Source organism: Cydia splendana, chromosome 20 (assembly GCF_910591565.1).
Source record: "Cydia splendana chromosome 20, ilCydSple1.2, whole genome shotgun sequence".
Classification (NCBI taxonomy): Eukaryota; Metazoa; Arthropoda; class Insecta; order Lepidoptera; family Tortricidae; genus Cydia; species Cydia splendana.
Window position 1 is genome coordinate 6,684,427 of NC_085979.1, and position 17,340 is coordinate 6,701,766.

General features: G+C 42.0%; 2 protein-coding genes across 2 annotated transcripts in view; both read left to right on the top strand.

The window, feature by feature from the left end:
- The window catches only part of LOC134800673 (uncharacterized), a 39,353-nt gene extending 25,971 nt beyond the window's left edge, over positions 1-13,382 (top strand). The window contains exons 8-16 of the mRNA XM_063773154.1: positions 126-731; positions 1,990-2,148; positions 3,146-3,313; positions 4,358-4,486; positions 6,068-6,106; positions 6,436-6,595; positions 6,878-7,030; positions 8,597-8,740; positions 10,500-13,382. Of these exons, the coding sequence (XP_063629224.1) occupies positions 126-731; positions 1,990-2,148; positions 3,146-3,313; positions 4,358-4,486; positions 6,068-6,106; positions 6,436-6,595; positions 6,878-7,030; positions 8,597-8,740; positions 10,500-10,630 (1,689 nt within the window). The 3' untranslated portion in view covers positions 10,631-13,382. The remainder of the gene's footprint in view (positions 1-125; positions 732-1,989; positions 2,149-3,145; positions 3,314-4,357; positions 4,487-6,067; positions 6,107-6,435; positions 6,596-6,877; positions 7,031-8,596; positions 8,741-10,499) is intronic.
- A 121-nt stretch (positions 13,383-13,503) lies between these two features.
- On the top strand, positions 13,504-16,848 carry LOC134800784 (uncharacterized). Its single transcript, XM_063773336.1, has 5 exons — positions 13,504-13,716; positions 14,155-14,439; positions 14,675-14,890; positions 15,241-15,445; positions 16,356-16,848. The coding sequence occupies exons 1-5, from the start codon at positions 13,644-13,646 to the stop codon at positions 16,489-16,491; spliced, it is 915 nt and encodes a 304-aa protein (XP_063629406.1). The 5' UTR covers positions 13,504-13,643; the 3' UTR covers positions 16,492-16,848.
- The last annotated feature ends 492 nt before the right edge of the window (positions 16,849-17,340 follow it).

A 17,340-nucleotide genomic window follows, 5' to 3' on the forward strand; every position in this document is an offset into this window, starting at 1 on the left:
AAGCCTCGATAGCTTCGTTGGTAGAGCGTTAAACCGGTATCCCAGAAATGCAAGTCCAACTCTCGTTAGAGAAGGACAATCTGTCCTTCATTTCATAAAACTAAACTGTTTTGTAACTTTTTCAGAACGAATTGCCTGAAGTACCAGATATTAACAGTAATGATATACTTGAATCTGATGCAAAAGATCAAAAACATATAAGCGAAAATTTAGAGGATCTGGATACAAATACTGATCTAAATAAAGATCTTACTGGAGTTAATCTTAAAGAATTAGAAGATTTCGATGATAATGACGTCGACACGCCAATACAAGTACCAGATCAAGTTATGACTGATTTTGCTGCGAATAACAGTACAAACGTTCTCGATGAAGATTTAGAATTATTAGAAGCTTTATTAAAAGATAAAACTGAAGAGCAAACGTCTGATAATTCAAAAGTTAAAGTCGATGAAATTACTGAAGAAGAAAAAGCGGCATCTGATATTTTAAGAGCGAATAAAGACGTTGAAATATTGGACGATTCTTATATTAATCAAAGTGAAACAGATCACCGTGTCAAGAGATCGGCGTGTAAACCAAATGAAGAGTTCTTGGATGATTGTAACACTTGCAAATGCTCGGAAAACGGGCAAAGTTATAGTTGCACGCAGAATGAATGTATGGATAAAGATGGCAAAGACGGGGGCAAAGATGTGGATAAGGAAGTTGAAGTTTTTATGGAAAATGAGGTATGTTTATTTATTATACAAGCTTTTATTTAACTTGCAATGTTTGTATACCAAGATAAGTCTGCAACGATTTAGATAGCACACGCAGTGCAAGTGTTATTTTAAATTATGACATAAATAACACTTGCACTGCGTCACAGAATAAGTAATAGTACTACAGTACAGAAAGGACACTTTCTACAAAACCGAAGATTGAGAGCGATTCAGGGTCGAAACATGATATCCCTTTCTAACTTATGGCACTATCCCTTTCAACTATTTAGGGTTGTCAAGAACAAGCTGTGTCAACCCTAATAATTGCTTGGACCAATGCTGAGCCGAACGGAGCCGAGTTTCCCCGAAGTCAGGAGTGTCTCCCTACTGACTGCGTGTACTATCAAAATCGTTGCAGACTTATCTTGGTCTAACTCTATGTATTTCCGGGTCACTTCTTGCAAGCTAAATTAGCCCCACTTCCCTTTGTTCGTTTGAGCTGAAACTCCACATACATATGTAGTTTGGGTGACAATGCAATATTATGTTACCACCGAGTCGATCTGATGATGGACACAAGACACGGCAATAGGAACTTTGTGACAAACAACACAACCTAATTGAGTTTGGATTTGTTAGAATTGTCTCGATGAAATAGTTGCCTGTTGAAAGTAAAGTACAGGTTAGCGATATAAGCTTGTATTAAAACCGGACAAGTGCGAGTCGGACTCGCCCACCGAGGATTCCGCACTCTTTTTAGTATTTGTTGTTATAGCGGCAACAGAAATACATCATCTGTGAACATTTCACTGTTATGAGTTACAGCCTGGTGACAGACAGACAGACGGACGGACGAACAGCGGAGTCTAGTAATAGGGTCCCGTTTTTAGGGTAAAAACGGGACTCTATTACTAAGATTTCGCTGTCCGTCTGTCCGTCCGTCCGTCCGTCTGTCTGTCGGTCACCAGGCTGTATCTAAGAATATAATAGAGAGCGTTAATTCGTGACAAAGAATAAAACAACAAGTAACACAATAACATAATGGTCCCGACTCAGCAGGTGCTAGCCTGGCTATCTCATGAATCGTGATAGCTACACAGTTAAAATTTTACAAAATAAAATAAATATTTAAGTGGGGCTACCATACAACAAACGTAATTTTTACGATTTTTTCGTAATGGTACGGAATCCTTTGTGCGCGAGTCCGACTCGCACTTGGTCGGTTTAACCCTTTGGGTAAGGAACCCTAAAAATGAAAATTTTGCCAAAAAACACATATTTTCAGGGTGTAGATCACATAGAGCGCCACTCGGTGTGCAAGCCGAGCACGACGTTCTACGTCGGCTGCAACCCCTGCCACTGCAACTCGGATGGCACCGACTTCAGCTGCACCAACAAGCCTTGTCCTCTGCCTGAAGATGTCGAGGTGTTCCATGAACTTCACGTATGTTTATTATTCGAAATTAAACTTTCGTGAGACATATTTTAAACAGTTTAGACGACAACAGCTGACGAAGTGCAGCCGCCGCGAGCACTCGAACCTGAAGAAGGACCCCCGACGGGCCCGAAACATGTCGCCAATAGCGACTTAAAATTCATGTTTATTATTGTTTATTGTAGACTAGGCCCACCACTTATCACAGGCGATTATAATAAAAAAACTGCCGTCTCTCACAGACATGTAATAGTTATTTACGATACAAGTGCGAAAAATAGGAAATCCGCAACGAGTGGCGAAATACCTATTCGCACGTGTATCGTACAACGTTTTACAGTACAGATGGCCCTTTAAATTTTCGACATAGGCACATATTGTGCTAATTACCGCACTAGGGCGTAAAGTAGCACCATATGTACTGTAAATTATATTAAAACCGGTCACTCACCGGTACCGGTCTGCCAATGCGAGCTCCCGATGATGCTTCTCGGTACGGAGTTGAAAAGTTATTTATAAACGTTTGAAAACTCTAATAACAAACAGTTGATAATAGTCTGTCCCTGTTTGTTTCACAAAATATTTAATACATTTAATCTGATAATAAATATGAATATATTTGTTACAGGAAATGAAGCCAATTGTGCCCTTAAAAGGAGAAGATGCCAAAAACAAAAATAAACCAACTAAATAGATATAAACTTAACTAAGATACAATAGCTTAAGCGTGATAAATTATTAACATTTAAAATAATTATATTCTTTTATTTCCCAATTTTTTTTTCAGGAGTCTTATTAATAATATTGAGAACTCTGTTAACTGTAGGTAGTATATATTTTTTTATTTGCGATTTCGTTTCTTCATTGTCACGAGTTCACTATTTTTGTTTAACAAACAACCATAGACCATCATTTTTCACCGTTAAAAATATGTATTTGATTCATAATTTAGTCATAATGAGTCATCCACTTATCCATTTCATTATCATCATTTTTTCTACATCAGGCCTCTAAATCCTCAAAAAACGCGACAAAGAAGGTTTGCGTGGCGAACCGAATGTTCATAATGGACTGTAACACCTGCTGGTGCAACGAGGACGGGACCAGTTACTTCTGTACGCGGAAAGTGTGCTTGCCCAACACAGATGAGCCGGTCGGTGACGAGGGAACTGAGGTACCATCGACCACACTGTTCACTGTCCATCGGTGGACCTTATTAAACAAGGCATAAGGTCCACCGATAGACAGTTAAGAGCATAGAGTAATATAAGTAAAGAAAAAGTGGTAACTCCATACATCAGGTTTCTTACTAAAACGCGCGTTATTTCGTAGTCGACATCTAGCGTCATGTAGCGGAATTTATCAGTACTGCTAGTTGTACAATAGATGTCTCGGCGAACGAAAACTTTAATGCTCAGTAATTTTCAGCTAATATTATAACCGGATTAACTGGAAGTCTATTTTCAACCCCTTCTGCTTATACTTTTAGGTAGTTGTAAATTGTTTTAGTAGTACATTTTTACGAGGTACTTGACGTGAATCTAAAGCAAGATTTAGACTAGCAAGAACTTGCATGCAATTTTCATTACATTGCGGTATCTCATAAGACTACTTCGTGTATAGTCGTTCGATTCGTAACTGGCCCAGAACGGCTAATCCTTTGTCTATTGTTAAGTAAAACCGCACGTGCTATTATCAGCAAAAAAAAACCGGGCAAGTGCGAGTCGGACTCGCGCACGAAGGGTTCCGTACCATGATGCAAAAAAAAAGAAAAAAAAAGCAAACGTTAGTAGCACGCGCCGTTTCACTTATCAATAGACAAAGGATTTGCCGTTCGGGGCCAGTTACGAATCGAACGACTATAACTTCGTACTGCCGGCGACACAAGCACGCTCGATGAAAAATTCTATGGCGGTTAAAAGGTTAACACGAGTTATATGATCACCATAATGTTTTTTAAACAGTCTCTCTTTCAGCAGAAACTCCGGATCGTAAAGAAGGAATGCCGTCCAGGCGAAGTGTTCGAGATCGATTGTAACATGTGCCACTGCAACCCCGATGGGAAGTCGTTCTCCTGCACGCGTCGGGCCTGCTTCGACGGGGAGAAGGTTTGACTGCTCTGGGTTGTTACGGTGGCGGTGCTTGCAGGGTGTTGGTTTTACCATAGAGTAATTATAAGATTACTCTTATGGTTTTTAAGCAGTCTGTGCCACAGCAGAAACTCGGGGTCATAAAGAAGGAATGCCGTCCAGGCGAAGTGTTCGAGATCGAGTGTAACATGTGCCACTGCAACCCCGATGGGAAGTCGTTCTCTTGCACGCGTCGGGCCTGCTTCGACGGGGAGAAGGTTTGACTGCTTTGGGTTGTCACGGTGGCGGTGCTTGCAGGGTGTTGGTTTTACCATAGAGTAATATAAGATTACTCTTATGGTTTTTAAGCAGTCTATGCCTCAGCAGAAACTCGGGGTCATAAAGAAAGAATGCCGTCCAGGCGAAGTGTTCGAGATCGAGTGTAACATGTGCCACTGCAACCCCGACGGGAAGTCGTTCTCCTGCACGCGTCGGGCCTGCTTCGACGGGGAGAAGGTTTGACTGCTCTGGGTTATGGTGGTGGGGCTTGTAGGGTGTTGGTTTTACTGCGGTGAATACGGTTTGCTCCCACTGTCGCCTATACACGATAATGGGTGCAGTTTAACACATTCATTGCCACCCAGCCAAACAAGACATCCGCGCCAGGCAACAAACATGTCGTCATATAAAGCTGTAGTACCACGATTCCGACTATCGGGTTGTCCGGCCTGGGAACGAAATCATAAAATACCCGATAGTCGGGTTTTCGGCGCTGAATGTGCTAAAATTAATCGTGCTGTTGAAAAAGAATGTAGGTACTATTCTGTGTTTTATGAAATATACTGGGTCAAGCAGATCTTGTCAGTAGAAAACGGCGGCAAATTTGAAAAATGTAGGCGTGAAAGGATATCGTCCCATAGAAAATTTGAATTTCGCGCCTTATTCTACTGACAAGATTAGCTTGACCATCTATAGTAGTGGCTGTCTCGGGTTAATAATAATCACTATGTGTTATTCAGATAGAATGACACCTCCAAAATGGTGGATGAATTTTATGAATAATGTTGTGCTAAAAGCGGTGATGGTGTATGGTTATGAATATAAACAAGTAAATATATGATTTAATTTATGTGTTTTACTTTATTTTACATAGTTACCTTTAGAGACTTGCTTTCCTGCAGTTACTACCGAGTAGACGAATAGATAGTCGCTTAACCCTTTGGCTGCCAAGCAGTGTTGGCCGAAACGTTAATGCAATTGAACATTCTTGACCATTAACCAGCACAAATTGAACCGTCAACTGCAACCGTCCGTTACCGTTTACGGTTCAATTTGTACTGGTTAATGGTCAATTGCAATTAACGTTCGGCCAACACTGCTGCCAAGAGACGTCAACTGACGCGCGCGGCTGCAGCCCAATATCAACCTTCGTGCATTTAATGTATAATTTAAAGTATGATTAACGTCAAACGTGCATTCCAACAAGTTTCGAGTAGACACGCCGCCGCGCACGAGCTATTCACTTATGGGGTTTGAGCTGTCAACCGCTCAACTTGGAGTTGTGAACGTGTCGCGCGTAAACACGAGGAAATCGGCGTGTTATGATAATGAAATTCCATTTTAGTCTTAGCGACCCTAAATCCACCTATCCAACATTGTGGTCATTTCCCTGTTGCTACTTATTTTCCTTGACACTGACTTATGGTGGTGGTAATAATCCCCCTTTCCGACGTAGACAAATGTGTTTATATAGGTACACATAATAGGTAGGTCCGTGAAGGATTAACACATTTGTCTAAGTCAAGAGATTTTTTTTTATTGTTTTATGTTTTTATTGAAGATATTTTCATTCATTACAGAACCAGACACTTATCAGAAAGACCAGAGCCACGCCGCAGGTAAATTATTTTATTGTTCTTTATCTAAGGTGCATATGGCATACGCGCGGAACGGCGGAGGCGTGGCGTGGAATTTTTGTATCCCGGTGTAGGTAATCTGCCTAGACCGGACACACGGCGCCGCGCCTCCGACGTAGAACGTACGTTCTTTTCCTTAACCTTTTGGACGCCAATGACGGATATATCCGCAAATCTGCATCGTAGTTCCAACGCCGACGACGGATTAATCCGTCACTGACCTGCGCGTAGGTCATAGAGTTCAATTTCAGTTTTGACACTTCGGTGACGTGGCGTCCGAGTGATATCTTTCAATATCTTGTTTTCTGCAGGAGGCGCCAAAGAACTGCCAGCCGGGGCAGGAGTTCCGCATGGACTGCAACAAGTGTCTCTGCGACAACGAGGGGCAGAACTTCTCCTGCACCCGCATCGACTGTACGGCGCTCAACAACAACAACAACAATGGGAATAGGAGAAAGAGAGGTCAGTTCAGTGCCAGCCGGGGCAGGAGTTCCGCATGGACTGCAACAAGTGCCTCTGCGACAACGAGGGGCAGAACTTCTCCTGCACCCGCATCGACTGTACGGCGCTCAACAACAACAACAACAATGGGAATAGGAGAAAGAGAGGTCAGTTCAGTGCCAGCCGGGGCAGGAGTTCCGCATGGACTGCAACAAGTGCCTCTGCGACAACGAGGGGCAGAACTTCTCCTGCACCCGCATCGACTGTACGGCGCTCAACAACAACAACAACAACAATGGGAATAGGAGAAAGAGAGGTCAGTTCAGTGCCAGCCGGGGCAGGAGTTCCGCTTGGACTGCAACAAGTGCCTCTGCGACAACGAGGGGCAGAACTTCTCCTGCACTCGCATCGACTGTACGGCGCTCAACAACAACAACAACAACAACGGCAACAGGAGAAAGAGAGGTCAGTTCAGTGTCAGCCGGGGCAGGAGTTCCGCATGGACTGCAACAAGTGTCTGCGACAACGAGGGGCAGAACTTCTCCTGCACCCGCATCGACTGTACGGCGCTCAACAACAACAACAACAACGGCAACAGGAGAAAGAGAGGTCAGTACAGTGCCAGCCGGGGCAGGAGTTCCGCATGGACTGCAACAGGAGAAAGAGAGGTCAGTTCAGTGCCAGTGGTTAATAGAATATTTGAAACCATATGTGTGGGGTATGAAGTAGAGAGTGATTTCACATTCAAAGTCATCATCTTCCTCGCGTTGCCCGGCATTTTGCCACGGCTCATGGGAGCCTGGGGTCAGCTTGACAAATAATCCCAAGAATTGGCTTAGGCACTAGTTTTTATGAAAGCGACTGCCATCTGACCTTCCAACCCAGAGGGTAAACTAGGCCTTATTGACCGGTTTCGACGATGTTTTCCTTTACCGAAAAGCGATTGGTAAATATCAAATGATATTTCGTACATAAGTTCCGAAGAACTCATTGGTACCAGCCGGGGTTCGAACCCGCGCAACCTCCGGATTGAACGTCGCACGCTCTTACCGCTAGGCCACCAGCGCTCCTCAGTGATTTCACATTCAAAGTACCTAGTTGAATACCCATTTATTGATTTACTAAGAAAAACTTTGTTTAATATTACAAAATAGACGATTTGACTGATATCTGTATTTGATTTTGATATCTGTATTTGTTCACGTTTACCCTACGTGAGATGCTAATTTCACTCATCCAGGACGGTAGTTTGGTTTAAATCTTTCGAATCCAAACATTGGCCTACTCGCCTTCAGGTACTGCGACTTTTTGACAGCCGCGCGATCGCTGTAAAAGATAAGATAAAAAGATAAAAAATAGTTTATTCAAGTAGGCATATTACAATGCGCTTATGAACGTCAAATAAACCTTTACCGGCTCCAACCGTACACCTCTGCCCCGAGAAGATTTAAATCCCCCCTCAATTGGAGCAGGGTATCCCAATATGGGACCGGCAACAAACTCGGCGGGACACATCTTTTCAAAACATTATTACATCTTATAATTAACATGCATTACGAGTAATTAAGAAAAATACAATTTAAATTACTATAGAATTCATGCAATTATACTCAGTGAGTACATAACTTTATACAAATACGTAGCTCTTTCAGAATACATATCAAATTCTTACAAAAGGAAAAGAAAATAAAATCAATAAAAGAAATGAGAATACATATTATATGAATCTGACTGATTGTTATGAGATGCTTTCATACAATTTGATGTGCTTTCTTACCTGAGCTGAGTCACCTTTAACTCTACACATAATACAATGCTTTTAATTGCTACTTGTCGTTATTAGAGTTTCTGGTTTGGACCATGCATGTTTGTCTGTCAAGTAGTCCTCGACTCTGTAATAAGCCTTCAACATCAATGACTTTTTTAAGTAATTCTTAAGAGCTGGAAAGGGTAATCTTAATCTTTATATAATCATCTCTTAAAGCTGTGAAAAGCAACGATGCAGAGTTGAAAACATATAATTTGTTGCAGACGCGTCGCAGAAGGTGTCAGCGGACTGCGTGCCGGGCAGCGTGTTCGAGCAGGGCTGCAACGTGTGCCGCTGCACTGAGGACGGCGGCCACGCCACCTGCACGCTCAAACGTTGCCCGAGCAAGGAGAACTCCACGCTCACCGGTGAGTGTGTGATATGAGTCCATGTTCGAGCAGGGCTGCAACGTGTGCCGCTGCACAGAGGACGGCGGGCACGCCACATGCACGCTCAAACGTTGCCCGAGTAAGGAGAACTCCACGCTCACCGGTGAGTGTGTGATATGAGTCCATGTTCGAGCAGGGCTGCAACGTGTGCCGCTGCACCGAGGACGGCGGGCACGCCACATGCACGCTCAAACGTTGCCCGAGCAAGGAGAACTCCACGCTCACCGGTGAGTGTGTGATATGAGTACATGTTCGAGCAGGGCTGCAACGTGTGCCGCTGCACCGAGGACGGCGGGCACGCCACCTGCACGCTCAAACGTTGCCCGAGCAAGGAGAACTCCACGCTCACCGGTGAATGTGTGATATTAGTACATGTTCGAGCAGGGCTGTAAAGTGTGCCGCTGCACCGAAGACGGCGGGCACGCCACATGCACGCTCAAACGTTGCCCGAGCAAGGAGAACTCCACGCTCACCGGTGAGTGTGTGATATGAGTACATGTTCGAGCAGGGCTGCAACTTGTGCCGCTGCACCGAGGACGGCGGGCACGCCACCTGCACGCTCAAACGTTGCCCGAGCAAGGAGAACTCCACGCTCACCGGTGAATGTGTGATATTAGTACATGTTCGAGCAGGGCTGCAAAGTGTGCCGCTGCACCGAAGACGGCGGACACGCCACATGCACGCTCAAACGTTGCCCGAGCAAGGAGAACTCCACGCTCACCGGTGAGTGTGTGATATGAGTACATGTTCGAGCAGGGCTGCAACTTGTGCCGCTGCACCGAGGACGGCGGGCACGCCACCTGCACGCTCAAACGTTGCCCGAGCAAGGAGAACTCCACGCTCAGCGGTGAGTGTGTGATATGAGTACATGTTCGAACAGGGCTGCAACGTGTGCCGCTGCACTGAGGACGGCGGGCACGCCACCTGCACGCTCAAACGTTGCCAGAGCAAGGAGAACTCCACGCTCAGCGGTGAGTGTGTGATATGAGTACATGTTCGAACAGGGCTGCAACGTGTGCCGCTGCACTGAGGACGGCGGGCACGCCACATGCACGCTCAAACGTTGCCCGAGCAAGGAGAACTCCACGCTCACCGGTGAGAATACAAGTACAACGGGGCATTCTCATTGGAAAATGTCTTTGTAACTTACTTACTTACTTACTTTTACTTTTTAAGTTAAGTTCTGTTTAAGTCACGTCTAACGTGTCGGAAGCCGGTGTTGCTCGAAGCGTCTAACTGTCCGTATTGTGACAATCTGCATCTGCGTTTGACTTCGCGTTTGAGTCTTGTAAAGACGATCGGCAGACTTCATAGCGGAAAATTAAACTATGAAAAGATGACACAGCAATTAAGAACCTTTCTATTTAACTCGATCGTTTAGTTAGAGAATCTTTATTAAAATACCGGAGTATGTAAAACTCGAGGCTTTAATGATATCCACATAGTACTTCTTTTCAAATGGTACGATCAAATGTGCCGGAGACACAATTAAGTTAGACACTATAGTTCGTTTTTTTAGCATTAGAAAAAAGGTAAACAATCTCGATGTGTATTTTTATTGAAAAACACTTTTGAAAAATAAGTCACGGCAAATATGTAACAATTATGAACGAAGTAATAGTTACTTACTGTTTTTTAAAAAGCGTTTTTCATTTAAAAGACACGTCAAGATCGCGTAGTCTTTTTCTAATGCTAAAAAAACGAACTGTACTGTAAAATCTGACGTGTCTCTTTCCAGCGACCGAGTCGAGCTTCCGCTGCAACCCCGGCGAGCAGTTCAAGCAGTCCTGCAACGACTGCAGCTGCTCCGCCGACGGCAAGAGCGTGTTCTGCACGCTGCTCGTCTGCGACGACGAGCTCTCGCCCTAATAGTATTACCTACTCTAGTGTGTAGGCCCTTGGAACGCCGGCGACGTCATATCACGTCATACAAAACACAAATATTTACAAATCATTTATTGTTACAGATGTAAGTAGTGCATTATTTTCCATCGTATTTTCACGGAAACGTACGTACTTGTCTTGCTATTTCAGTCAGTCTCGGTACAAAAAGTAGGTACTGAGGTTAACTGAAGTAGCATGACAAATACGAACGTTTCTGAGAAAATACGTTGGAAAACAATTATGCACTACATCTATAGAATGTGACGCCGCGATAATTTTCTCGATGACGTCAATTTACTATCTGAAATAAATGACTGGACAGTGTTTCTATACTTTTATTGTTGTTTTATTCCTGTGTCTTGATTTTAAATGTATTTCAGTTTCAATGTGAATGTTGCGTTTGGCGTTCAGAAGGTTAAAAGACTAGCTACGCCGAATTCCTATAAAATACATGTCGATTTTCAGCAAATATGTAGAAATAAAACAAGAATTGACCGATTAATACCATATAGTGCCAATGCCAATTAATAAAAATTGACTTCATGTACGGAACGTGGTTTTTTATATTATTTTACAGCCCATATGTATAGAGTATTTTAGCACACCGATTGCTATTGTTATTAGTTTAGAAAACAATTGAATACAATAATTAAATTTGTTTTTAATACATTTTTTTCAACACGGCAATTCACATCTCTTTACCACTTTGATCGCTAGAGACGTTATGGAAAGAAAAACAAAAAGTCCAAGACGTCATTTGACTTCAAATTACTTTTGCGATTAAAAGTTTAGAGCTGACTACGTCATATGATGAAGAGGACATTGTTGTAAATTAACTTTTTGGACGCCAATACACCGCAGGTCCAACGCCAAAGACTGATAAATCCGTCACATACCACAGAGCAATATCGACCTACGTGCATATACAGTATAAAAGTTCAACTGCAGTTTTGAGTGTTTTGACACTTCGGTGACGTGGCGTTGGAGTGACAGCTTCTGTGTTTGACACGGCGTCGAAAAGGTTAATCTTTTATCCACTCCAGTAGAATGTTATATATAACCCCCATGTTTCTATATAGTATATTAACTAGTAAGTACTTATCTAATAAAGGTACGTCAGATACTGCAGCTCGTTAGTATACATTTGTTTTGTTTTAATTTAACTATTGTAATTGTACTGTGTTACACTTAAGTAGTGATTTATAAGTGATTTTAGAGGTTATTTCTGAAATATTTACTGTCTACATAGGTAGAATGTATGGAATCGGTATTTCGGTAACCAACTTAAGTCAGTATTAATGATTAAATTGACGTCCTTTGTTTCGTGATAACCGATTCTGTTAATGTGTGCATGTATCATTATTTTCATTAATGTGATTATATAACATTAAATTACTTATGTAAAAATATCCAATGATTCTGAGATTAAGAACCTTAAAAACGCCAATAATCCCTTTATCGCTAGTGGACATAAGCAAAAATGCCACTCACACGCCAACCTTGGTACCTAGACGAGTTAATACAAACCTTACTCAAGTAACAAGGGTTATTTCATACTAGATATATTTTAATGGCGTACAGTCGTTCTTGGCGTTGCGCTTACAATCCAAATATAAACCTTGACGCCATATTTGTTATTCCTTACGTATGCTGCATACGAGTATAGGTACCTACTGGTCATACGTGAATGACATTTTCAAATATGTCTGAAAGTTGTTAAAGAGTTACTCAGTAGAACGTTATGTAAAGGCCTGGATTGAGAATGAATACTAAATACGAATATGTAATACATACATTTATCTTAATAGACACCTTAATATACAGGGTGGCCAAAAAATAAGTGCATTCCCGTTGCCAGGGAGGTTTTGGGATTATACTGAGCAACTTTTACTATTTGACCAAACCCGAAATCGCGAAAAAAAATTTGGTTGTTTCATACATTTTGGCTGGTCCATTTTCTATGGGAGGGTAAATTTTTTATCGCGTGTTCGGGGTTGGTCTATAGTAAAAGTTGCTCAGTATACTCCCAAAACCTCCGGGAATGGACTTATTTTTTGGCCAACCTGCATAGGTATGATTATTTTTGTTCTAGCTTTACCGTGACAGAAATACTCAATCAATCAGAACTAGTTAACAAACATAAATAATACTAAATATATCAGTTTTTTTTATTCCGTTAGAATAATACTTTCTATGTGAGAAATATACAATTTTTAGTATCCGCCGAAGACGTTATATCACGTCTACGGCAAATAACGGTTCAAACGCCACGACATTCGACAATCAAGTTTTGTAATACATAACTCTGTATGTATATATTCCTGCTTTTGCTATTATTGTAAATGAGTTACTAATGTTGGTATAAACGTGGAGTCTAAACTATGGCCCGCGGGTTTAATCCAGCCTGTATCGGTCGAATATTCAAAAGCGATAAGGAGATAACTATATATAACAATATTTCGATGTTCGACGTAGACTGCTAATATACTTATCCCGCGGAAAGGAAACGGAGGCCTGGGTGTAGGTAGCCCACAAGTAAAAAGTTTTGAAGACGTCTGGTTTAAACCTATGCTAGTACCTAATCTGTGTATCAATTCATTCGATATCTGTGGTTATGTAAGGTGGTCAAATTCGTTTTAAAAGGCGCTGACTTCGTACAATTCGTACCCGATATGTATTAGAATAATTACATAATACTTAGTTTTGAATCGCTAGGAAATAAAAGTTTTCAATTCACTTTACTGGTTTTTTTATGCTTTAAACTTTACGAGTTTAATTTGCCCGATATGTACCATTAAACCCATTTAATCGATAAAGGCATGAACTTAATTAATGTTTAATTAAGAAAAGGGAATCGTCTATTTACTCACTGACTCCTTGGAAGAGAAAAACCACAATTTTGTGGTGGCAATTTATTTCAGTCATTATAACGGTGGTTTAGTGACTACATAAGTCAGAAGGATATAGCATTCCCGTATACTTAAGTACCTAAATATCGATGAGAAACATGCGGCCTGTGTTCTCAGGGTGCATAATTCTGGTTGTCTCCTCAGCTGTTGGAGCAACTTTGTGTAAGTATAGTTTTCATATCTGGCACAAAGCTGTTCGCGTTTTTCCTTTACATACCCAACAGTTAACACACAAATTTTCTATATAATACTTTAAACTCTCGCGTTTTGTACACATATTTAATTACACAAGCGGGTCTACCGCGATATAATTTCATTGTTTTTACGTCGGAATTTAAGGTAGGTAAGGTAGTACACCCGTTTGTGTAGGTAATTAAATATATGTACACAAGTTTTCTCTCCTGTGGACAATAGTTAACAGCTTGTGGGCATTTAGGTAATGATTTTATCATATTTATCCAAATATAAGGAGTACCTTTTCATGCGGATAAGGGTGAAATAAGAAAATTAACCTTAATAGCCCTTAACTTTTGGATAGGAAAGATGCGAACACAGATGCATTTTTTACACACATGTTTTTGAAAATTTTGAAATTTATAGCTGACCAATATCTGAACGGAACTAGAAGGTTCCCAGAAATAAAACCCGGCCAAAAATGCGTTAAAGGGCAAATATACAGGATGGATTGTAACACCTGCCAGTGCGGTGAACGATCAACCCTACTCTGCACTAAAATGGGTTGCCTTTTGAAAACTGACGGACGGAGGGCGGAGCAAAAAGGGTGTATCCCGGGAAAGCTGTATAAGAAAGATTGCCAGAAATGCTTCTGTACGGATAAAGGGAAGGTGAAGTGTAGCATGAAGGATTGCAAGTTGGCTGATAAACGTGAGTCGTTTTCTTCTTTTGTGGAAAAAGACCCTTTAAGTATATTTAAAATAGAGTTTACAGATTTTGAATAAAAACCACAGAATAAGTACCTGATAGTAACTAATAGTTATTCTGTGGTTTTAATAGTACTATCAGTTATTAGTACTATATATATATTTAATAGTAAGTAATCAGAATCAGAATCCTACCCATAGTAAAACTGCGAGTTTTGCAAAATATATTTAATTTCCAGCGTATACCAACCCTGAACACATAAAGCCTCACACCACGGCGGAGTTCTACAAGCTCCCCTCCCTCCCCCACACGGGGATGGCGTGCACCCCCGGCGTGATGTACCGCATCGACTGCAACAGCTGTTTCTGTCTGGAGAGCGCCAACCTCATGTGTCAACACCTGCTGTGTCCGAGCTATGACGATGTGTACAAGTTGAAGGCTAAGGAGATGACGGGTGAGATTTGACGAACGCCTATATAAGCGTTCATGAAGGCGTTATAAGCTTTTATGGGTTATTGGCACATACACCATTGCCACTTTTACGGCGGTTAATCTATGAGATTTTCATTAAGGTAAATTGGCTTAATCTTGTAGCCCATCAGCTGTTCTATAATGCCTTAAGTCTTGGCGTTGGTTTTAGTTATGCCCTGCTGCGCCATTTGTTGGTTATAGATACTTCTTTTTTGAAAAACGCCATTCTTATAGCCTTTTTAGGAAACCTTGGTAGTAAGTACATCCCATAGCCCTAGCGTTTACTTGAAGGAACCCTCTACAACTATTAATAGAACAAATCTTTTCGTCCAGGAAAACCTTGCGAAGCCAACACTACAACTACAGACTGCCTCGAATGCGAATGCAAGGCCGGCAAATATAAATGCGAGCCCAAGCCCAATTGCAGGCACACGGACGGACGGAGGATGCTACACGGGGAATATCCGTCCAAACACGACAGGAACTTTATAGATCCAGACCGCATGAAGGAGAAGTGTCAATCTGGCATGGTGTATAAGTAAGTCGACAATATTATATACCTACTTCTTAGAGCATTTAGCAACTGCTTGGCTGTCATTATCTGGTACAAAACAGTCTGCCGATTTTTGCGCGGGAGGTGACGTCGTATGTATTGCTATTTCTACATGATTTGTACGTAACGTACTAGTAGCCATGTCAGTCCATACAAAAGTTTGCACAATTGTGCAAAGTTTTCGGCAGAGGGGTAAGCTCTTAAAGGCGACTCCGGTTGTTAAAATGCTCTAAGACCTACTTAGATAAACCACATCGTATTTCCAGCACGGTTTATCATTTTCCTCGCGTTATCCCGGCATTTTTCCACGGCTTATGGGAGTCTGAGGTCCGCTTGGCATCTAATCCCGAGACTTGGCGTAAGCACTACCAGCATGTAGTAGGTATTTCTATTACGGTTATCAACATAATATATTCAATAGGAGCTCAAAAACATCTGAACATGCACTTTAACGGCCTGAAAATAGAGGCTGTGTTTAGATATTTATAAACGCCTTCTCCGCTCCCTTCGATATATCTGATGGCGACTGAAACCACAATATTTGAAATGAAGACAAAATTAAAATCGGATCGAGCCAGCGACTTCTGCATTCGCGGCAGACACCATATTATGCTGCGAATGCAGAAGTTACTGGTTCGATCCAAGCCCTGGGTACTAGAGGCCTTGATGGTCACTTTTTCTTTCGTATTACATCTATTTCAGTTGAGATTCACCTTTTGAACGCCAGACGGCGAAGGAATATTGAACTTTACGGAGTCCCGCGAAAGTCCCTATTTCGTTGTCGAAGCTGTTGGCTGTAGCCGTCGTTGGCGTCCTTGGCAAGACTCCGATGACGACCACAGCCGACTGTAGCGGTCAAAAGGTTAAGTAAGTACCTACTTTGTTTATTGATCAGGGTCCACTGCAACAAATGCTACTGCCAGGATGACGGCTCTCTCCGTTGCACACAGAAAACATGCCTGAACCACGCAGAGGTGGAGAAATTGAAGAAACTCCGCTTGAAACTCGACAAGGAGGACCCGGAAGATTAAGACGACACGTACCTATAATGGCGGCACGTTAAATATAGATACCCGTTAACCAAGGCAGAGCAATTTAGCCTTTATTACCTGTCAGATAAGATGCAAGTTTCTAAAATTAGGCAAGCTCTAAAGCTTCTAACTAATCTAGACTAGACTAATCTAGTTTTATACGGTGTACGGTAGATCTACCTTTTTGTCTGATTTAGCTGCGCCGCTACTGACATATACTGGTATACAAATATGTATTGACGTAGTACCGCGTTATGGTTTTTTTAACGACGATGTGCATACAGAACGATTTAATTAAAAGAGAATAGAAACTATTAGCGTAAGCAAGCAATGAATTAAAGGATTCAACAAAAATAATTGTCTTATTTTGCTTTTTAGGGTTCCGTTCCCAAAGGGTAAAAACGGGACGCTATTACTCAGACTCCACTGTCCGTCTGTCTGTCCCTCTGTCCGTCTGTCTATCTGTATCTCATGAACCATGATAGACAGTTAAATTTTCACAGATGATGTATTTCTGTGGCCGCTATAACAACAAATACTAAAAAGTACGGAACCCTCGGTGGGCGAGTCCGACTCGCACTTGTCCGGTTTTCTTGTTGTTGTCTTTTCTATTTCAAAACTGTTTATTTCACAGAATCTACCTACCGTTCTTGGAAGATAAAGCTAATTAATCGTTTGGTACCTACCTACTCCGTTTTATTCCCAGTCCCACAGGTCAGCCAGGTGCCTTAAGGGGAGGCCCCACGACCGGCAACTAAACTTTCGGCCAAGGTGGCTTACCAGTTTCCAACCATGAACCGTGTAAGACGGTTTGCCATATTTCATTGTGCCCCAACCAAGATCAGGGTG

Bases quoted from the DNA above. Each gene is read 5' to 3' on its own strand.
- LOC134800784 (XM_063773336.1), top strand. From the start codon at position 13,644: ATGAGAAACATGCGGCCTGTGTTCTCAGGGTGCATAATTCTGGTTGTC. The intron at 13,717-14,154 runs GTAAGTATAGTT...TGAAATTTATAG, and splicing joins AGCTGTTGGAGCAACTTTGT to CTGACCAATATCTGAACGGA. The intron at 14,891-15,240 runs GTGAGATTTGAC...CTTTTCGTCCAG, and splicing joins GAAGGCTAAGGAGATGACGG to GAAAACCTTGCGAAGCCAAC.